The following is a 22560-nucleotide window of genomic DNA, read 5'->3' on the forward strand; positions in this document are numbered from 1 at the left end:
ATACATGCACTAATGGAGAGATGTCAGAGTGGGCTGGGGGGGTTACCCATGGAAAGGCACCCCGAGCAGTTGGGGGTTTGGTGCCTTGCTCAAGAGCACCTTGACAGTGCCCAGGAGGTGAAGTGGCACCTCTCCAGCTACCAGTCCACCATACTTTGGTCCGTACGTGGACTTGAACCAGCGACCCACCGGGTCCCAGCCCAACTCCCTACGGACTGAGCTGCTTACTAGTTTTATATCTGATATAGAAATATATCTTACACAACTTAACAAGTAGATTGTTGGATGTGATGCAGAAACATGGCATTTATAAGAAATATTATTCTTATCAAAGTCAAAGTCAAAGTCGGCTTTATTGTCAATTTCTTCACATGTCAAGACATACAAAGAGATCGACATTACGTTTCCCTCTATCCCACGGTGTAGACAAGACATTTTTAACCAATTAGGTCAAACAGACAAACATAACATTCAAGTAAACAATAATAAAAGTAAAACTAAGAAGACATTATACAATGAAGAAAATAAGAGCAGCAAAATTTGAGTTAAAAATGTGCAATTATGCATACAGTAGACAGTCAATATAATGTAATAGTGCAACAAGTCAGGCGGTAGCATAGTGGTGCCAGTTATGTAAGAGCAGCAGAAATGTGTTCCCAAGTGTTTTCAGGACAACAGGACAACAACAACAAGTTGCAAAGTGTGCAAGTGTGCAAGTGGAGTAGTGCAAATGATATTGCTTTTATTATATAGGGCCCTTCATGAGCCCAAGGACACTTTACAGTTACTGTGGTTTAGCTAAAGGAGGTCGAAGGCTGTGGTAGACAGGTGGAGATTCAGGAATTTTCTTTAAAAATGTCCCGGGATGTATTGAGATATCTGCAGGGGTGGGGTGGGGGGGGGGGGGGGGGGGGGGGGGGGGTTCCAGAGGCTTCTGACAACCGCAGGTTTCGGTTTCAGATTTTCTTTCTTTTGAAGTACTTTGTGACTTTGTCTGGAAAAGGTGCTATGTCAAATAAACCTATTATTATTTCAGAAGCTTTGTTATGGTGTCTAAGGCTTTAGTGTCTTTTCAGAGGGTTTTACAATGATTCCAGATCCATGAATCCACAACGTAACCGTCATTTGTTAGCCATCTTGACTCCCAGAATGCATTTGGCCGAATGTGTGTCGACCAATCACAGGGTGTGTTCCAGACTGTCTTCTTTTCTCTTCGTTTGTGGAGTAAAAATATTCATTGTCAGTGTTTTTTTCTATTATATCAGATGTTTGTGGATGGCTATTACAGCTGTAGGTTTGGAGCATTGCTGTATGTGAAAACCTAAAAGGTCAAAGACAGAAGTGTCAGAAAACAGCACTGTTTTCAGCTCTGTGACAATGCATTTTCCAGCTGATCCAGGAGGCTTTTTGAAAGACGTTATTTAGCTTAAGAAGTAAGAATTATCTCAACGCATAAAGAAACCCGTCTTCCACTTAGTTTATCCCAAACAATCCATATCATCACATCTAGAGATACAGGCATGGGTTTCATTGGACAAGCAGGCAATGACAAATCTGAAAAGTGACTAAAGCTTTCAGACAAATGTAATGGAGAAAAAATACAATATGTAGGCTACATCTGAAGGGAAGTGGAGTACATGTATAAGGCAAGCCAAGGCAAGGCAGCTTTATTTGTAGAGCACATTTCAGTAACAGGGTAATTCAAAGTGCTTTACACAAAATCAGTTAAGAAACAGTTAAAAAATAAAAACAGATAAAACACAGAAGAAACAGTTAAATAAAAACAGATAAAAAACACAAGATTAAAAGTCACAGTGCAGCTTAAGAAATTAAACATTAAAGAAATGAACAACCATTTAGAGAAAGGAAACCTCAAAAAGAAAGGTCTTCAGCCTTGATTTGAAAGAACTGAGAGTAGCAGCAGATCTGCAGGTTTCTGGGAGTTTGTTCCGGATATGAGGAGCACAATAAAAAAAAAGTATAAAGTTGCCGGAACTTCAAAAAACTTACAGAGTACCTTGGATTTGTATACTGAGTAAATGTACTGTATCAGTTACATTCCACCACTGCCCAGCAGCCTACTGTGTATAAAGTAGTCACTCAAACTTAGCTCCAACTTGTAAGGTGAAGCTGCCTAATTATAGCCTGATCAATATGTGTCAATAATGATTATCCAATAATGTCTCAGATACTCCGAAATGGGCCATTCTGCAAAACTGGTTCCTTTTACTTTACTACTTTTACTTTTAGTACCCTACTGCTGCGCGCGTACGCACACACACACACACACACACACACACACACACACACACACGCACACACGCGCACACACACGCACACACACACACGCGCGCGCGCGGATGACAGGTCAGGTGATGGTCACATGGTTCGGTCAGCTGATGCTAACGCTAACTACCGGACTCTGACGGTTCTCCACCAGCGGCAGAGAGAGACGGATCTGACGGTCAGACAGGATGCCTTTCTCCGAGCTATATTTTAACGTGGACAACGGCTACCTGGAGGGGCTAGTCCGAGGATTTAAAGCTGGCATACTGTCCCAGGCGGATTATCTAAACCTTGTTCAGTGTGAGACCCTGGAAGGTGAGTTAAACCAGATGCTAGCTAACGGCTAATAGCTATAGCCGCACTGGGCTAATTCAAGCTAACGCAAGCTGTCAGACTCGAAGCTAGCTAGTTAGCTCAGTTTAACTATAATGTTGCTTTTTATCAGACTATGTGTATTATTGGCATTTAGTGGTAGTCGTCAAGCTTCACAAAGACGATTTGCAGGGATTAACTGTGATATCGTATTCGATATTTGTTATTTTAAGCTGGCTATACTCTAAATCCTAGCTAGCTAACATAATGCTAACCCAAGCTAAGCAAATACAGCTGTCTATTGATCAATGAAGGGCTTTTTTTAGAGGAAGTGAAATCACAGTAGGAAGAGATTTTACATTGTAAGCTACTTTAGACACTATAACGTTGACAAAATGGCAGGTTTCACACCACTATTGACACTCCCGCAGTTTATTACGGTCGTTAACGCTAGCTACACTGCGACCGTTTTCTGTCCCACATCAATATAACAGATGATATTGCAGTAAAGGCTCCTTGTTTTCTTCCATAGCTGAGAGGAAATGCTCACTAATGACGTTGAACTGTTACTTCACAATCATTCTGAAGTAAAAATAGCCATGCTATCGTGTTAAAAAAAATACAAGTCCTGCATTCTCCTTTAGTCGAAGCACAAAAATATTAGCATTAAAATATACCAAAAGTGAAAGAACTCGTTATGCACAATGTCCCATTTCACAATCATGTATTGGTGGATCATAATTATTGAAGTGTCAATGTGCTTATTACTGCAGATGGTAAAGGTGTAGTATATTTTAATGACTTTGCACACTCCTTATGTCCTGTAAAAATACTGCAGGATGCTTTAAAGACTGATCAGCAGCTATGAAGTTTACAACATTTGCATGCGAACATGGTGGTTGGGTTCTGCGACAATGTTCTGAGACACAAGGACAGTGCTTCTCATGAGTATAGGAACACTTGCTTAAATTGACTAACAAGAGGAATAAAAATACAATCATCTTTTGGAGATTGATGTTGATGCCTTAATTAAAAAATGAGGAAAAATCTAACCTCTAAGGACACCAATTTTCTTTGTGAATAAATAATGCGTCATAAATAAATAAATGAATGTTCTTCCTTAAAATACAGAGGGCATGAGTGTAGATACCCCTATGTTAAATTCCCATAGAAGCAGGCAGATTTTTATTATTAAAGGCCAGTTATTTCATGGATCAGGATACTATGCATCCCGATAAAGTTCCCTTGGCCTTTGGAATAAACATCCCCCCCCCCCCCCACATCATCACATAACCTTTACCATACCTAGAGATTGGTTTGATTTGCATTGAGAGATGATTTTATGGAAAATACCCCATGCCAATCTCTAGGTATGGTGAAGGGTATGTGATGATGTGGGGTTATTTTAATTCAAAAGGCCGAGGGAACTTTATCCGGATAGGTTTCTTCCACAATCACAACAAGGCTTTCTCATCCGCTCGTGTCTTCCCTGCAGATCTGAAGCTGCACCTGCAGAGCACAGACTATGGCAGCTTCCTGGCGAACGAGGCGTCTCCTCTCACCGTGTCCGTTATCGATGACAAGCTGAAGGAGAAGATGGTGGTGGAGTTTCGCCACATGAGGAACCAGTCGTACGAGCCGCTGGCCAGCTTCATGGACTTCATCACGTAAGTGGAAAGCTGTCTTGTTGAAATAACTCCTAACTTCTTGAGCTATAACCAGGGTGCGATTTGTGGGGTGAAAAAAAGCAGAGAGTGGTTGATGTGTTTTGATCATGCACAAGAAAACAAAACATGCAAAAATGAAATTCCCCTTCCAATACCATGGATGTAGTACCGCCCTACACACTGTTGTAGGCGCAGTTTAATTTGCAGCTTTATAAGCTGTCGGGATCTTGACCTAAAAAACAAAGAAGCCCCTACCCCATACTATGTACTATTAATTCAATTCAATTTTATTTATGGTATCAATTCATAACAAAAGTTATCTCGAGACACTTTACAGATAGAGTAGGTCTAGACCACACTCCAGAATTTACAAGGACCCAACGGTTCTAGTAGTTTCTTCCTAACACCTATTAATGTGCTAAAAATGCCATTACGACATATATGATGATTTTTAACAAAAAAAGTCCAAAGTCTGCTCGCAGTGATCCTGCTTCAACCTCCCCCCACCCACCTTGTGTCCGCAGGTACAGCTATATGATTGATAACGTCATCCTGCTGATCACGGGCACCCTCCACCAGCGGGCCATCTCTGAGCTGGTGCCAAAGTGTCACCCGCTGGGCAGCTTCGAGCAGATGGAGGCGGTCAACATCGCTCAGACCCCCGCCGAGCTCTACAACGCCATCCTGGTGGACACGCCCCTGGGTGCGTACTTCCCATGTGACCTGCTATTTACATAAAAGAGGGTGTGGAACTTAATCATATTAGGCTCCTTTGAGATGAGCCAGGTCTCTGCAGAATCATTTGCCGCCCGTTGCATGACCCGACGTCTGCTTTAATGTCATGCACACATGGGCAACGCTAACCTCACGAGATCAAGGGGGCCGCAGGTTTGAGACGCAGGCAGCGTAGTTGCTTTTCTCTGACTGCAAGACCCAAGGTGGACCAAGAGAATGCTGGGAAACGCCGGCCTTTAACAGCTGATTGGTTCAGAATCGACTCAAAATGATGACGTTTTAGATACACTTTGTATTGTTTTTGAATCGGAGGGATTTTAACTGCCATTTTTCTGATTAAAAGGCTCACTCTGTACAGAACACATGTTGTGTGGCGATGGTGATGTTTAGAGGTCAGAGAGGGACGCCCGGAGAGCTCAGTTGGTAGAACGGGCCCAGGTTCGACTCCAACCTGCAGCCCTTTGCTGCGTGTCATTCCACCCTCTCTCTCCCCTTGCCTTTCTTAAGCTGTCCTGTCAATTAAGGCCTAAAAATGACCCAAAAAAATAATTCAGAGAGACTAAATCCATTTAGATTACGGATCATCTACAGTTTATTAATATCAGCAACAGATCACATGTAGAGAATTTTGACATCTCAATAATCAAACCAACTGGAGACTTGTGCCTGAAGGCTGCAAGGAACAGCTGGAAACTGTCAGACTTGAGAGCAGGTTTTTGCCCCCCCCCCTCCCCCAGCTGCCGCCACCTGCTCTCGTCCACTTTACAGGCGAGGCGCAGTTCATCTCAAACGAGCCTAGTGTCTCTTGCAGAACAGCAGATGGCGCCAAAGCATACACAACCTCCACGATTTCCTTTCTGTTGGTTTGATGCAAACTCTTTCTCTTTTCTTTTCAGCTGCTTTCTTCCAGGACTGCATATCTGAACAGGATTTGGATGAGATGAACATTGAAATAATTCGTAACACACTTTACAAGGTAAAACATATTGTAGTTATGATCGTAGGGATTATAAAGATGCTAATGTGAGAGTTTACAGATTAAAAGGTTATATGAACTAAAACAACAGCAATTGGTCAGTAGCCAATCAGATCAGACTTTGGTTTTACTGAATGGGAATCAGGTTGTTCCTGAAAAAGTGAGCGTTACTCTCAGGGGAAATCTTAATGTAAATAAAGGTGAAAAAGTGATGTAAAAGAGAATATACATTAAGATTAGTTTTGTTATAAATTGATACAATGATGATTTTTTTAAAACTAATAACTGGAATGATTTTGTTTGTGTTTATTTAATTATTTAATTATTTATTGGTTACCTCAATTTACATTTTGACCCCACCCGCCCTCTTAGGCTTACCTGGAGGCTTTCTATAAGTTCTGCTCCAACCTCGGAGGAACCACGGCTGACACCATGTGTCCTATTCTGGAGGTGAGTCTCCTCCAGACACACACACACACACACACACACACACACACACACACACACACACACACAAACACACACACACACACCACTTAAAGTTTCAACTTTCCGGTGCTGTTCCTCTCATATTTGGTGGGGGGTGAGCGGCAATGTCACCGGCCACAAAGCTGACTTGAAAATGATTGCCCAGTTAATTGGTGAATATACATATATATATATGTATATATATATACATATATATGTATTATATATATACATATATATATATGTATATATATATACATATATATATGTATACATGTGCATTTTAGAGCTGCAGGCAGCCTAGAACCCTTGTGCTGTAATCTCACCCTTGCATCTCCATCAAAAGCCCCGAGTTGGGAGAGACTCGGATCACAGTGAGCTGTGTACTCTCTGATAATGCTGTCTCAGACCCTCTGCGGGCTCACATGAGCTTTTCATATGTGTTATTTATGTAATTATTATGCTCATGAATTGTGGATTGTCAACAGTAGTTTGAAGATGAAGCACTGTGTCAATTAAAGTGATCTGCATTTGAAGTTCGCATCATCCACCACTACAGAGGGAGCAGCTTCTCTCTTTCTCTCTATACTGTAGATACTATACTGTGTTGCTGAAAACTGCTGCTGGAAATTTCAATGTTTTTCAGTGTGTTCTGGGGACAGGCAGCTAGCAGATAGTGAGGAGATGTTTTTCAGTGTGTTCTGGGGACAGGCAGCTAGCAGATAGTGAGGAGATGTTTTTCAGTGTGTTCTGGGGACAGGCAGCTAGCAGATAGTGAGGAGATGTTTGCTGCATGTGCCAACAAATGTTGTAGCCTAAAACATGTGTGACATTGCTTAGAGCACCTTTAAGAAAAAGGGGTTAAGTTTGTCACCTACAGACGTCTAGTGTTTTTATTTTGTAGCCAACAAAGATGCATGTAGGGCCAACAAAGTTTTATAGGATATATTAAGTATATTGATTTATGATAATATTATACTGACCGGGGTGAAAGTATCAGCTCAGTCGGTCACTTGTTGCTCCGCTGACCCTCCCGTCTCTGCTGCAGTTCGAGGCCGACAGGAGAGCCTTCATCATCACCATCAACTCGTTCGGCACGGAGCTGTCCAAGGAGGACCGCGCCAAGCTCTTCCCCCACTGCGGCAAGCTTTACCCAGAAGGCCTTGCTCAGCTGGCCCGGGCAGATGACTACGAGCAGGTCAAGGCCATCGCTGATTTCTACCCTGTAAGTACTAAAGCCAAAAATGTACAGTTTAACAATTGACAACCAGTCATTGTTTTTTTTAAACCAATCCCTCTGGTGTTTGTCTACACCGGTGTGTCTGTGGAGATTGTTAAGAGAGTGTTGTTTCTTCTGTTGGTGTATGTGACCGTTAGTCACTATCACTGTCAACATGTCTGATCTCTTGTCCTCAGGAGTACAAGCTGCTGTTCGAGGGCGCCGGCAGCAACCCAGGCGACAAAACACTGGAGGACCGTTTCTTCGAGCACGAGGTGACACACACACACACACACACACACACACACACACGAGCAGACATACACTGACGTCTAAGTGGAGAAGCACCTCTCTCTTTCTTTCGATTCTTTATTAGGACTAACCCCTTGAGATATCCTTAACAATAAATAAATAGACAGTACAATCATAATAAGACACAACAGTTTCAAATTTTTTTAAAAAAGAAGACAAAAATAAAGATCATAATCAGTCAATCAATGTCCACTGGAAACATTTCATGTAGTAGATGTGGTAGCAGATGCTTTGTGGCTGTAAGCTTGTGTGGCTCCTCACCTTAAAAAATTAAAATAAAACTAACAAAGTCTAACAAGTATAGTAAGGAAACAACCACAGAAACTGAGGACATTTAAAAAAGAAAAATGACAATACAAAATGACATTACACTATATTACACAACATGACACATGGGTTTATAAAACCTCAAGACAAAAAATGTAAGTGAAGGTGAGATTTCACTTTCTTTTTAAAACTTTACTCTCCTTTGATAAAACACATGTTACTTGGGAGATTATTCCAAGAAAAAATATAACATCTGTGTAAATGACATTCCTAACAATTTCAAAACATTTCTTCAGACCTATTTTGTAGCGGTGGGGGAAAAAATTGATACAGCATAGTATGCCGATATTTTCCGTGGCAATACTGTATCAATACACAGGCGCCAAGTATGGATCTTTTATTATGTATGTGTTGGTCAGTTTGTCCCATTTTGCAGCAGTACAATTAAAGTTATATGAACAAACAGAGAAATGTATCTTTTTAGATGAAACAGATGCTGACAAAGTTTCCTTTTGGGGACGTCATTTGAAATTGGGAAAAATTAGAAGTTGGAAAAAAGGTAATAAACTGCAATATATCGCAGAATATTGCAATATGTTTAAAATCACAATAATATCGTATTGTGGCATAAATACGACTGTTTTGGCATTTCTGTACTGTGGTGTCATATTGGCAGACAGGATTTATATCAGCAAAAATCTAATATAAACCCATATTAGGAGGTTGCTTGCCATTTTTAGTGTTGTGATGTCTGGACACTCATCTTCCTGCGTCTCTTCCTCTCCTCCTCCCCTTCTTTCCCTCTCCCCCTTCCTCCCCTGCAGGTGAAGCTGAACAAGCTGGCCTTCCTTAACCAGTTCCACTTCAGTGTCTTCTACGCCTACGTCAAGCTGAAGGAGCAGGAGTGCAGGAACATCGTGTGGATCGCCGAGTGCATCGCACAGCGGCACCGCGCCAAGATCGACAACTACATTCCTATCTTTTGAGCCTCCTCTTCCTCCTCCTCCTCCGTCCCCCCCCCCATCCTCATGTCATTCAGTCTTATGTCTTGAGCAGTGTCTCCAGTCCCACCTCGGTGTTAAATATTCTGATGGTTTGATGCTAAATTTTCTACATTCTCCACGCGCAGGTGTTGCAATTGAAATGCCCAGCCCGGCTCGTTATTGCTTACAGAGTAAAACGCATATTTAACCTTGAAAAAGCCGGAAAAGAACGACATGGGCCTGGTGGTTGGTGCTTGCTTTAATCAGCTCAGCAGAAGAGGAGCCAACTCATTTGACTTCCAAACACTGAGCTCTGATTGTCCAAACTTTCGCTGCTCAGTTGTGTTGTTGTTTTTTGCAGCATGCAAAGCCGACGTGTCCACCTGACACATCGACCGACAAAACACACCAGAAGAAGAATTTGCAATTTACTCAGTCCAGGAATTAACACGCCAGCCACCAGAACTGAAAACCCTCGGTTTTTATTTTCCCTTGAACTCCCAGCCCGTCAAACACCAAGCATCTTGTTGAGGTCGCGGTAATCATCAGGCGCATTTAATGCCTATAGGTGCGGTGTATGGTACATTTTGGATTTGTCACCAAAAAACTAGAAAAAGAAAAGTTAAAACGTCACAAATCTGAAGTTAACACGACCGCAGAACCCCAACCAGTCATGGAAACATTCCTCTGCTCAGCGACAGGTCCACCAGGTTCTATAAAACCTGTATTTATTTCTGTTTTAGTGCTAGGTTTTGTTGGCATGTCTGGTCATTACTGTGTTCCCCCCCCAAAAAAAAAAAACGAGTGAAGTGTGTGAGCCCCTGCCTGATTTGCTGTCTTAACTAGATCGTTGTTAGGTATTTAAAATACAACAGCTGAACAGGAGCTTCCAGTCCTCGCCGTCCCCGTTCCCGTGTGAACTCTTTGAGTTTCTGTAAATGATCGAAAGTGAGGCGACATCTTGTGAGTATATGACAGACTTAATGTTTAAACTATACAAAGATATATAGATATTTAAAGATAACTGGATGATTTGTTTGTTTTTTTCCATGCTGTAAAAAAAATGATTTATTTCTGTTTTGATCTGTTTCTTACTTGTGAAATGTGTACTGTAAATGTGACAAAAAATAAACAAGACTACACTGCACTAACACAGATCCGGAGACATTTTAAAGACCTATCAAACGGCTTTGAAATAATATCACTAGTTTGATGTGTTAGTGACAGATGTAGGAAATGAAGACATGGTTCAGCAGTATATATGTATATGTATATACTGTGCAAATGCACTAAACACAAGGTAATTTTTTCTTAAAGTATTGGACAAATTGAAACTTTGACCCATCGCCAAAGTGATGTGCCCAATCAGAACACGCCTGTTTGGAATACGTCGATAGCTTAGCCTGTGGCTCTTAAAATCTGAATGCAGGATTAGTAATTGTTTTTCTAGTAGTAGTTCGTTTAAAGGCAGTTAATTCAGAATGTTTTTGAGTACTACTTCTCCCAGTTAGAGAAAGGGTCAAAAGTAAAGCACGGGCCCCATTCCACAAAGGAGTATTAGTTGCTTTTTGACATAACTACCAGGGGATAAAGTAGAGCATGGATGTAATTAGCATAGATGGATGGATGGATGGATGGATGGATAAATAGATAGATCTTTATTGTCATTGGATGCAGTACAATGAAATTCTGTTGGAGCCATCCTCTACAAATAGCAGAATAGGGTAAAAAAGATGAAAAAATGTTTTGTGTGTATATATATATATATATATATATATATATACATACACACACACACACATATATACACACCAATACATTCTCACCCAAGCACATCTCACACACACGTTCCATGTTCTCAGTAAATAGCTAGAAAACAGTAAACAGCAGTTACTGCACTGAGGTAGCATTATTGGTATAAGTTGCTGCTGTTTATGCCCAAATTGGTCTGCAGAGCCCTGAAGCCCCCCACCCCCGTTTGCACCAACTTTGACACTGCACTTCCTTCCACCCCCCCCCCTCCCGCCAGCACACCTGCAAAGTGTGACGTTGATCGAATGAGCGGTTCTCGGATATTCAAAGGACACAGACAGACAGACGTGCTTAACAATTAGTTAAACTCATTCCAAATGGGAACGCGTGCACCAACATTTCACAGCAGTCAATCCAATAATTGTGCTTTTTTCAATCTGGACCAAAGTCTTCTCCAGCAGATAGTATGTTGCGTTGTCATGTAGACCGCTCAGTTACAACCAGTGGTACGAGGTGAGCTGATCAAACTCAGTTTAGTTTAATTAACTTTAATACAAATTCAGAATCCATCCATCTTCGTCTGCTTATCCGGTAAATTCAGAATATTATAATATTTAATCTATGAATAAAACACTTAGATTGACTACAGTCAGATGTCGCAGGCCCAAATATCCCACCCGACAAGAGTGATTCAGCACAGGCTGAACTCTTTAGGTCTAATTGAGTCCAATCAGGATGTTCAGCTCCAGCTGTTAGACCCGCAGCCTGTAGGGCTGTCAGTGAAACCGTCAGCAGAGAGCTTCTGGACTCAACCGACCTGAGACCTGAAACCCAAGAACCACGTCCAACCATGACTTTACAGCTTAAAACCAAAGCTCGACTCTTCGACCTGCACTGCTCTGTGGGCCTGACGGACTGGGACATGGACAAGGAGCTGAGACTGGCAACAACCACCGACCAGTTTTACCACGGTGACCTGGGGGTGTGGGGGTGTGTGTTGTGTGTAGATCACCACTTGTGAGCAAAACTGAAGTTTTTAATGTAAAACACTTAATTCTCCTCATTCTGGTGAATCTTTCTGCAACATTTTGTGCCTTTTCTGCATCAAGTTATGGTGCAATGTCTTTAATTATGTAAAGGACCAGATAATGGGTTCTTGGGTGGGGGGGCGGGGTGCACTAGTCAGTTTTAACCTCCCACCCCCCACCTGTAAATTACACATATGATGGTGGCGGTTTCCTTTTCTCTGGCGTATTTGGTTTAACTAGGATGATTATCCTTCACTCCCATTAAATCCAAACAGCACAAAAACCCACAGAGAAGGACATTTATGTCATAGGGGGGCTGGGGGGGGGATTACGACAGAATGGGCCTTCGGGCACAGACCTGCAAAGGCACAGACATAAATGCAAAGGCCCCAACACCACCTACAGTTAACACACATACAGCGTTATTGTGCAACCTGTGGAGTTTTAGACCTCTAGTTGCTACGGAGATGCCGTCTATGAGCAGGTCCCCCTTCATCTGTTTTTTTTTTTTTTTTGTCTTTTTTTTAAATTGTTTTGAGTCTCTTTTTTTTATTTTTTTTTTTTGTAGGTGTCTTAGTCTTTTCAATTCGAATTGTTTGAGTCTTTCTGTAGTTTGTCGTTTTTGAGTGGGTCCCCGTTTATCTGTGGCGGTGTTTTTTTAAAAGTCAATTTGCGTGTATTTCTAGACGGTGTGTGGGTGTGTGGGTGTGTGTGTGGGGGGTGTGTGTGGGTGGTCCTGTTGAGTTAAAGTAACTTCTCCCAGGGAGTCCTGGAAGAAAAAGGTTTCATAAGACAGGACAAAGGTTACATACCACACCATAAATCTCTATTCATACTACAACACAAACAAGACATTACACTTAACTTACACTGATACAGACACACAATTTAAAGGCACCTAGTTAAAAGCAATTACTCTGTTGACTTGGAGATGACTTGAGGTTTTTTACCCTCATGTTGTCCTCGGGTCGAATTGACCTGTTTTCCTATATTAATGTTCTTTTTAATTCCCCAAAATAACATGATTGATTCCACACAACGCTCTTTGGCGAGTACACCTCTCTACTTTCGTTAATTTTGGGGCGTCTTATTCAATTTTATAGCGTTTAAGAAAAATTGAAGTGTTTTGAAATAGTATTGAGTAAAAGTTGACATATTCCAGTCTGTGATTATCCATCAACATCCATTCCTTTAATTTTAGTCTCAATAATTCCTAATTTCTGTTTTTATAACGCAAACATTAAGTATAATTTCCTATAAATGAGGTTTATAGACCATGAATTCCAAAAATAACTGTAAAACTAAAGTTAATAAGTTAGTGTTAAACGTCAAATGACAAACGGTAAAGAAAAAGTCAAGTGTGCAAAAATGTAAAAAAGTTAAAAACGTTGATTTCATTTTTTTTCTTCAATTTTGACGAGAAGACGAGGTTAAAAGTATTAAAAGGTGGAAGTGATTCTAGGTCCAAAGTGTTTTGATGTTCATTCCAGACATTTGGTGCATATGATGAGTAAGCAGTTTTAAGTAAGTTTTAATAGTAAGTTCTATTCTTGTTGATTGAATAATCAATAGTAATTTTGTATCTCTGTCTTTTTGTAGACATTGTGTCTCTTTGTGGTGGTAAACTGATTTAAAGTGCGTCATGTGCAGTCTGTCAGCGGCTAATGTTTGTAATGTTTGTGTGTCTGTGTTCACTGACGACAGATGACAAACTGAATGACCAGTACGTGGTCCAGAGGCCTTCTGCTAGAGCCTCGAGAAGGAAAGATGAGTTCATTTGGTACGATAAGACGTCAGGTGAGCTGCTGCATGCTTTCTACGTTTTCCTTCTTTGGTTTTCTTTTCATAGTACTCCCTATTTTTCCTTTTTTTTTTTTATAAACCTTTTTGAATGTCATTCATTAATCAGAAATACTTTATTAGTCTTCGAAAGGGAAATTCTGTGTTGCAGTTGCACAAATAACAAATAAATGATCCTTTGTTTAGGTTTGGTGTATGTGTCACCACAATGCACCGTGTGTATCCTTGAAGTTTTTTTAAAAAACAGTTTGACATTTTGGGAAATATGGCTTCTTGTTGAGCGTCAGCTGAGAACATCAACGTCTGTCTTTTAGAGACATTGTCGTCAATGTCTCTAAAACAGCCAGGACATGGCTAGCTTAGCTTATATCTTTTATTACCATACAAAAAGCAGTGCCATTGATTGGTCTGTCCCCCCAGACAGCTTTGTGACGCCGAACCTGTGGCTGTTGGTGAACCCCAGTATCGCCTGCCCGATCCGGTACCGGGAAAATACAGCAGGTCTGCAGAGTCTGTGTGAACCGGCTGAGGAAATCCCAACTCCTCTAATGAACCCTGCAGAGACCCAACGTCCACTCACCACAGAGCTCCACGTGTTTGACCCCCATGGTGCCCCCCTCCAGGAGGAGCTGCTGCCCTCCCCTGAGTACATGGTACAGTATGCACTGCACAATCAACCCCTCTGTTACACAGTACCCGTGGAGTTTTAGACCAGGGACTCCCAACCAGGGGTAGTTCTACCCCAGGGGGGGTACGTCTGTTGTTGCCACGGGGCACTTGCAAAGGTTGTGGAGCAGCTTGACTTATTTATGAATACACTGATGAATGAATAAATGGGTTTTATTAAAAGAATACAGTGGCTTGAATAAGTTTACACACCCATGCTAAAGTTGATTAAAAAAGAGGAATAAAAAAACATCTTTTAGAAATTGATCTTAATGCATTTTTAATTCAAAAGATTTCAGAAAATCCAACCTTTTAAGGACACCAATTCTCTTTGTGAATGAATGTGTTGTAAATAAATAAAATGTTCTTCCTTAAAGTACAAGGGGCATAAAACACATGGGGAACTTTCCATAAAATCGTCTCTCAATGCAAATCAAACCAACTCTTAATCTTTCTGAAATCATTCAATTCAAAGAAGCTTTATTAGCATGACCATAGTGACATACAGTATTGCTAAAGTTCATAAACAGGGAGACATTGATCACATTTACATCAACAATCATAACAACAAGAACGGGGGGGGGGGGGGGGGGGGGGTATTTTAATTCCAAAGGCCAAGGGAACTTTATCAGGATGAACAGGATCTAACTGGACTAAGGAAGATTTATTTACAGTACATTCATTCACAAAGAAAATTGGTTTCCTTTTAAAAGGTTGGATTTTCCTGAAATAAGACATTAAGATCAATTATTCAAAAGGTGTTTTTATTTTTTTATTCCTCCTTTTCAATCAACTTTAGCACGGGTGTGTAAACTTACTCAAGCCACTGTAGATCACCTGTAACAGCTGAACAAAAGTTAAACCGGTAATAATCGGTTGAACTAATGATCGTTGATGAGCTAAAAGTAACGCCTAAATGGTTGAAATAGTTAAAGGTAATGGAACATTTGTAGGAATAGATATCTAAAACTACTGACCAAACCGTTTGAACCCTTGTGTTGTCTTCCAATTGAACATGCAACTTTTTTTTTTTTTTTTTTTCTGGGCAGGAATTTAAAATTAAAACTATTTGGTTGTCTTTTCTCAATGCTTGTTTCTTATCTGAGATTTTGTCACTTTTTCCAGTTTTTTTTTTTGATGCACTTTTTGACTTTTTTTTTCTCACTTTTTTGAAGCTTTTTGCGGACATTTTTTTCCGTTTTGAATTAAATCAAAATGTAATGCAAGTAGTGTACTGATCATTCATTTTACTTGTTATTAGCGTTCGAGGGAACCATCCTCGTTGTTTTTATTTTTGACAATTTGGTTGAAAGAAACTCAAAATTCTGATATAGAAACCTTTTGAAAATGGGTCAAATTTGACCCAACAGGAGGGTTAAGTGATCAGCTACAAGTAACTGAGAAATGGTCGAAACATTCAGCTTCACGTTGTTGTTGTTGTTGTTGTAGTAGTAGGAGTGTGATTGTTGCCCAAACCAACCTGAATATTGTCAGTTTGTATGAAGAAATTAATAATATCCACTTTTAAACAATGAGTAGTGTTATACATATGCAACATAAATTAGGGGTACATGAGTAATTCTGACCGGGGGGGGGGGGGGGGGGGGGGGGGGGGGGGGGGGGGGGGGCTCAGACCAAAAAGGTTGGGAACAACTGTTTTAGACCTCAGTAATGCTGGAAAAAACAACACAAATGCACGATATTTCAGTATTTTCACAAAGCACTTTTTTTTTTTTTTTTTACTCTTAAGTAATTATTTGGATAACTACTCTTGAGTCATATTATTCTGAAGTAACAGTAATATTCTACTTACCTCTGGCTACATTTGATCCACATAAAAAAAAAAAAACACCAATAAGAAAGGTAAGGTTAACACATATATAATAAACCCCGACAAACACTGACCTAAGGATTCCCTGCACTGGTTCCAATTAGCACCAGGGATTGATCGACTGTAATTCCATAATCTTTGACTGTTTAATCAAGAATGAAGACGTCTCCTGTCCACCAGCCAAGACCAGACGCAAGGGAAGGAACACCAAGGCCCAGGTGAGACCGCTGAGCTGGGTCCTGGTCTGGCTCGGGTTCCTCCGGTGGGATGTGGGAGCTCGATTTAACAAAAACAAAAAACTGATCCCTAACTCTAACTTTGATTGTTGCTTGTTTAGTTAGTGTTATCAATACAGTAATGGGCTTTAAACCTTTATTGCTTGAAGACATTTTGACCATGTTTAAAAAATAATTCATCTGTTTTTATGACTCCAGGTTGCTTAAATAATGCAACTGTAAAAAAAAAAAAAAGAAATTAATTAAGGGGGCGTAGTTTGTATTTTGTTATGGCAACAATGCGCATTTGTGGAAAGTGCCAAAAAATCCATTATTTCTTTAAAAACACGCTTTTTATTGAAAAACAAATTCAACTACTATTTATCAAAATGTATAGCCCAATGTATTTACAGTGAAATTAGTTTAGATAATGGTAGTTTGTGAGGATTGTTAATATCACTGTAATAAGTCTGGTATAGACATCTAAAAGAAGAAACACAGATACAATTTACTTGATTTAAATATCTTTTGAGGAATGAATGACTTTTCCTTTAAGCTTGAAGCAAAGTGTGGAGTTTATGGGTTTCTTCTGGGTGATCTGGAAATGAAAAGTGTCATGTCATGCGTAAGCTCCATAAGTGGACTGAATGGGCTTTTAATCGGATTGTTCCTGCTTCCAGGACAATAAGATCCTAAAGCCGGGCTGCTGGCCTCGCCCGCCTGTAAACTACTGCATCCTCATCGCCTTGGCCCTCAAGAGCAGCCACACCGGGAGCCTGAAGGTGCAGCAGATTTACAACTTCACCAGGTCAGACTAATCGGAGGTACCCAGTCAGACATTTTGGAAGTGGCTGGAACTCAAAACAATATCTTCCAAAATGTCCAACTGATCCATAACGGAGCCTGTGTGTAATTTGTAATAGTGATGCTTGACATATTGCACGGCAGCTTTTTTTTTTTTTTTTTTTTTTTTTGAAGGCCCTAAATTTGTAGGTGCTGTGGAAGACGGCTGCCTCTCCAGGAGCTCTCCGGTTTTCTATCTCTTTTTACTTCCTCGAGTGCAGTCGTGCGCTCCTACTCTCCCCTACTATCTCCTACTATCTCCTATTTTTGTCAACTTGTTGTGTGGAGACTTTCTTTTCTCTCTCCCCGCTGCCTGCTGTTTTCCTGGGAAACTTACCCGAGCGGGAAAACAGCCTGCAGCCGGCCTCACTATCGGACTGCCTCGGGGACCTTATTTTGGTTCTTTCACCTCCCACCCCCAGTCACCTCAGATAGATGGATGGATGGATGGATGGATGGATGGATGGATGGATGTCTATTGATCCCAAGAAAAATGGGAAATTCCTGTGTTACAGCAGCAAAATCAGTCACAAAGCACAAAATTTAAATATAAATGAAATCCTAGGAAAAATATACATACATACAATATACATGAAATAATAATACAAATAAAGTAAAAATAACAAATATTTGAATATGTACAGGATGGGGGAACAAAAATGTGCAAATGCTTAAATAATATGCCTAAATGTAAATAAACCAAATGACCAGGTTGCATTAGTGCAGTAGTGTGGTGTCCAAAAGAAAATCACTTCCTGTGACCACATGTACTGTGTGTTGTCCTGTGCATCATCATTGTGTTTTTTTGAGTTGTATTCTTGTCTTTTCTCCTTCTCATGCTGTACCGGATGCTGGTAACTTTAATTTCCTTGCGGGAGTCATCCCAAAGGGATTAATAAAGCTAAGTCTAATATTCGTCCTTCCGGTCCGTTCCCAGGGAGCACTTCCCCTTCTTCCAGACGGCGCCGGACGGCTGGAAGAACACCATCCGCCACAACCTGTGCTTCAACAGCAGCTTCCGCAAAACCTGCAACCAGGTGTTCAGAGATGGCAAGAGGAAGTCGTGCTTCTGGCACCTGACCCTGGACGGCCACCGCCGGCTGAAGGACGAGATCCGCACGCTGACGGGAGAGTCCTTGAAGCAGCTGGAGAGGAGCATGTCGCGCCCAGGTGAGCGTGGGGGGTTGTCCTCGGGTCAAAATTGACCCCTTTTTTTTTTTTTTAATGTCTAAATTTGAAGTATGGGTTTCTTTTTAACCATATTACCACAAAAAAAGGATAATGCAATTCCATGCAACGCTCTTTGCAAATAAAAGCACCTTCATTAAATTTTGGGTGTAAATTGTTGTTTCAAATCAGCATCCTGACCAAACTCATCCATCAACATACCTCTGACTTTAACTATTAGTCAAAATAATTTATAATTTCTGCTTTATTAGCTCAAATAGTAGTTATAATTCTTTACAAATGAGGGTTATTGACCATGGATTCCAAAAGGTAGTGGATAGTGGTGGTAAGGTGGTGGTAGTGAAATAAAAAAATAATGCGTTGATAATGTCAAAAAGGGTTAAAAAGAAATTAAGTGTTAATCTTTTTGACAACACAAGGGTTAATCTGATGCATTTGAGGACATCTCAAATTACCCAATTTGACATGTCAACAACTCAAACAACCTGTAAATTACGCTCTTGCTGCTATAATTAATGCTATTAGAATGAGAATAATAATAATACTGTAATGGAAACAAATTACTACCTTTAAAACCTTTTTTGGGGGGGTATGCATTTTGGATGGTGCTGATTTGAATTTTCACCAAAAGTGCAGCAGCAACATATATATATATATATTAAATAAAAAATGATTAATGTGGCTAAATTTAAAAACTTAAGAGATTTAAATCTGTATGTGACGACTGTTTTACAAATGACTTTTCTTTTTGTTTCAGATGTAATTCAGAGTTTGTTTGCGCTGTGAGTGACTGCAGGCGTAGAAGGTATCAAAGAGTTTGAGTCCATGCATAATACAACTTAATATGGACAATGTTTCCTTTGTTAGGATGAATATTATTCACGTGTGTGTGTGTGTGTGTGTGTGTGTGTGTATAATATATTGTTTAATTCTTGTAAATGCTTGATTTCCAAAAACAGAGTGCAGTCAGCTGAAGATATTTGCTGTCGTCATTTAAAAAGAAATATCTCTAAATACATTTTTTTGTGTTCAATCAAGTCTGATTGTTTTGGCCAAATGTTGTTCATTCATTACTTGTTCGTTCCATGTAAGGAATTGAGATTTCCCCCCCCCCACACACCCACCCACCCACCCACCAACAAGTCCTCTAAGTTACAGCTATAGTGTGTTGTTTCTAAGGAATTTTAAGTAATGGCATCAAAACCGTGATGTCGGCACGTCCACGTGACACAAGACTCCGGTGATCAAGGAGGACATGCAGGATAAAAAAACACATGAAGGACTCGTCAGAAGAGCTACTTCTGAACATACTGAGAGATACAGAGAGTTGTGTGGAGCTGATGGTCTTCATTAGCTTTATTTGGCAATGGCTTAAAAAGAAAGTTAGACCCCAATAAGATGCGTCTCCACTATCTTTATCCATTCACAAATAACTGTTGGAAAAATACATTCATGTTGCAACGTTGAGGTCAAAAGTGTGTCTCGGTGTAGACAAAAAACTGACTTGGTTAGAGAACAATCATGGTTTGGGTAAAGTTTTTTTTTTTTTTTTTTTTTTTTTATAAAGTATCAGGAGCAGTGTTAAAACAGTGACTGAATCAACACGGATGATGCAACAATTTTATTTGCCTGCTCCTGGTGCCTCTTAAGCAAAATATGTGTATTTATTTAAGGTCTGTAGGTAAATCGCTGCTTCATTTGCCAACATTTAAACATGCTGAATCCACAAAGTTTCTGGGGATGCAGCGACAGGAAGCTGATAGTTGGATTAAGCGCGTGTGATATTCAAATGATTGTACTTCTACGTGGAACTCAAAGACGGGAGATGTTCAGCTTGATGTCGGAGCCTCATCGGACAGCATCGGGGGTTTCTCACTGACCAAGTCACGCGGCACAAGAAACGGCAAAAACCCATCAGGACAGGTAACGACTCTGACTGACAGGGGTGGATAAATATTCAAATCCTTTAACTTATGTAAGAGTGCTAGTACCACACCGTAAAAATACTCCGTTACAAGTCCTGCATTGAAAATGTTACCTAAGTATAATCAGGAACATGTACTCAATGCAGAATAAATCCTAATATTTTAGAAACTGGAAACAATAGAATAGAGTTCTGTCAATCATCTGTTAAATTAATCATTTAAGCTGGCAATGTAGGCTGTTATATTGTCAGGCAAATTTAATTTATAATAAAACGTGTTGTGTGCAAAAATCTTTAATTTGTAACTAGTAACATAAGATGTCAGATTAATGTAGAGGAGTAAAACGTTCTTTTTCTCACTGAAATGGTAGAAAGTGTCATGAAAAGACAAGTAGAAGTACCTTAAATATGTACTTAATGCAGTTCTTACAGTACTTTAGTTATAGTACATCCCACCACTGCCAACTGAACCCTGGGCCTGAGTGTCGATCAGTGTTTATTGTTTTAATAAGCTATTTGTCTTTTATTAAGAGTTGACCCCGAATATGATTTTGGTCTTTAACTGCCTGAAATATTAAGGGGTCTGGGATTTCATTTTCATTGGCTGAGAATTATTAAAACTGTTTGTTCTCTCTAAAAACTATAGTACTGCATGTATTTAGTAATGGATTGGTTTTCATGCAATCAGGTCAGCGGTACTACGTGCCGATATACAAATAAAAACTAACGACTATGCAACTCATTTGTTCCCTCTGCTATAAGACGGTTAATAGTGTGTGGGTGTGTGTGTGTGTGTGTGTGTGTGTGTTCAGATAGGATATAATTGGATCATGTGTAAAATATGTGGATGTTATGCTGCAGTACTTATTTAGTGTTTATTTTATGACTTTTTTAACATACATTGTATACTAATGCACTTCTAACTTGAATTCTTAATGGATTGGTTGGCTAAAAACTGCATTTCCCCTTGGGGACTAATAGTTATCTGAATCTGGTTTAACATGCTGCTCTCTGTACAACAGAGGTCTGACGATGAAGAGTTCAGGACCCTTCCTCCTCCTCTTCCTCCTCTGCAGTACTGGGTCTGGACAGTGATCAGTGGTGGTGAGAAACTACTGGTACCAGCCATTCCCTTTAACCTGGCAGGACGCGCAAAGCTACTGCAGGAGGTGAGGTTTTATGTTTTTAATCTCATTTATTAGTCTATATATCCATGACGTCCACTTCAGGTGCCGCAGGAAATTCCACCGGATGCATGTCTTTTCTGGCGATGTCCGTTTCCTTCTGCTTTCATCGGGCCTTATTTTAACTATCTAGGCGTGAAGTGCCTACCGCAGGTGCATTTAGGTTGGGTCTAAATCCACGTTTGCTTAGGTGGATGGTGGAAAAAAGTGCTCCGGGCGCATGGTGCAAAAGGGTTTATACTTGTCTTGTGTCTTCCTTCATTCAAAGGTTTTGGTCATAACATGCAATAAACCAGTGAGTGTTATCTCCCTTTCCCTCTAACAGACAGGCGCTTTTGTACCTTGACACATTGCTATTATAATGGAGGATGTGCAACGTAATATTTTTATTTGTAATCTTGTATGTGTGTAATAAGCATGGGCGCAGGTGCATTTACTATTTAAACGACGTGGGCGCAGAACAGGAAATTACCTGCGTTTGTCTTAAAACCGCAAAGACGCTTGCGTTGGTCGCTCTGCGCTGGTCGCTCTGCGCTGGGTGCAAGGTAGGGCCCTTTGTGTTGGAACTTTAACCTCTGGTGGATTTCTGAGGACTATGGTTACCTGGTCCTCAGACCTCTGCAGGGTAAATCCAGACCTCTAGCTAGGCTATCTGTCCAATCGGAGTTGTCTTTTGAACGTACACGTTTCACCAAAACGAGTTCCTCCTCGACTATTTTTCAGCGACACTGTGGCTCCGTGTGGAGCTTAGCACCGCCCATGATTGTGATTGGTTTAAAGAAATGCCAATAAACAAGAGCACGTTATTCTCCCATCCTGGACTGCTGTGTGGACTCGCCAGACCCTCCTCCGCAGCGCTGTGGAGGATGGTCTGGGAAAGAGAGACTTCAGTTCCTTTTTTTGT

General features: G+C 40.5%; 3 protein-coding genes across 5 annotated transcripts in view; all 3 read left to right on the plus strand.

Moving 5' to 3' along the window:
- The first annotated feature begins 2336 nt into the window (after window positions 1–2336).
- On the plus strand, window positions 2337–10466 carry atp6v0d1 (ATPase H+ transporting V0 subunit d1). The gene is made up of 8 exons (XM_032513829.1): window positions 2337–2601; window positions 4094–4265; window positions 4790–4968; window positions 5897–5976; window positions 6349–6426; window positions 7493–7669; window positions 7861–7938; window positions 9067–10466. Exons 1-8 carry the CDS (start codon window positions 2475–2477, stop codon window positions 9226–9228), a joined length of 1053 nt encoding a protein of 350 aa, XP_032369720.1. The 5' UTR covers window positions 2337–2474; the 3' UTR covers window positions 9229–10466.
- Window positions 10467–11677: 1211 nt separating this feature from the next.
- Window positions 11678–19422, plus strand: foxr1 (forkhead box R1). 3 transcript variants are annotated; one of them, XM_032513840.1, is made up of 7 exons: window positions 11678–11948; window positions 13710–13802; window positions 14226–14458; window positions 16452–16520; window positions 17198–17325; window positions 18298–18537; window positions 18956–19108. In XM_032513840.1, exons 1-7 carry the CDS (start codon window positions 11828–11830, stop codon window positions 19062–19064), a joined length of 993 nt encoding a protein of 330 aa, XP_032369731.1. In that variant the 5' UTR covers window positions 11678–11827; the 3' UTR covers window positions 19065–19108. The 3 variants fall into 3 exon arrangements, with proteins under 3 accessions (XP_032369731.1, XP_032369742.1, XP_032369751.1); XM_032513851.1 differs by having other exon boundaries at window positions 16458–16520; XM_032513860.1 differs by lacking the exon at window positions 18956–19108 and adding an exon at window positions 19306–19422 and having other exon boundaries at window positions 11680–11948; window positions 18298–18530.
- Window positions 19423–20193: 771 nt separating this feature from the next.
- The window catches only part of LOC116693151 (uncharacterized), an 8914-nt gene continuing 6547 nt past the window's right edge, over window positions 20194–22560 (plus strand). The window contains exons 1-2 of the mRNA XM_032521903.1: window positions 20194–20471; window positions 21495–21641. The gene's annotated coding sequence lies outside the window, so the exon portion shown is untranslated. The remainder of the gene's footprint in view (window positions 20472–21494; window positions 21642–22560) is intronic.

Source organism: Etheostoma spectabile, chromosome 1, assembly GCF_008692095.1.
Source record: "Etheostoma spectabile isolate EspeVRDwgs_2016 chromosome 1, UIUC_Espe_1.0, whole genome shotgun sequence".
In the NCBI taxonomy this organism is placed as follows: domain Eukaryota; kingdom Metazoa; phylum Chordata; class Actinopteri; order Perciformes; family Percidae; genus Etheostoma; species Etheostoma spectabile.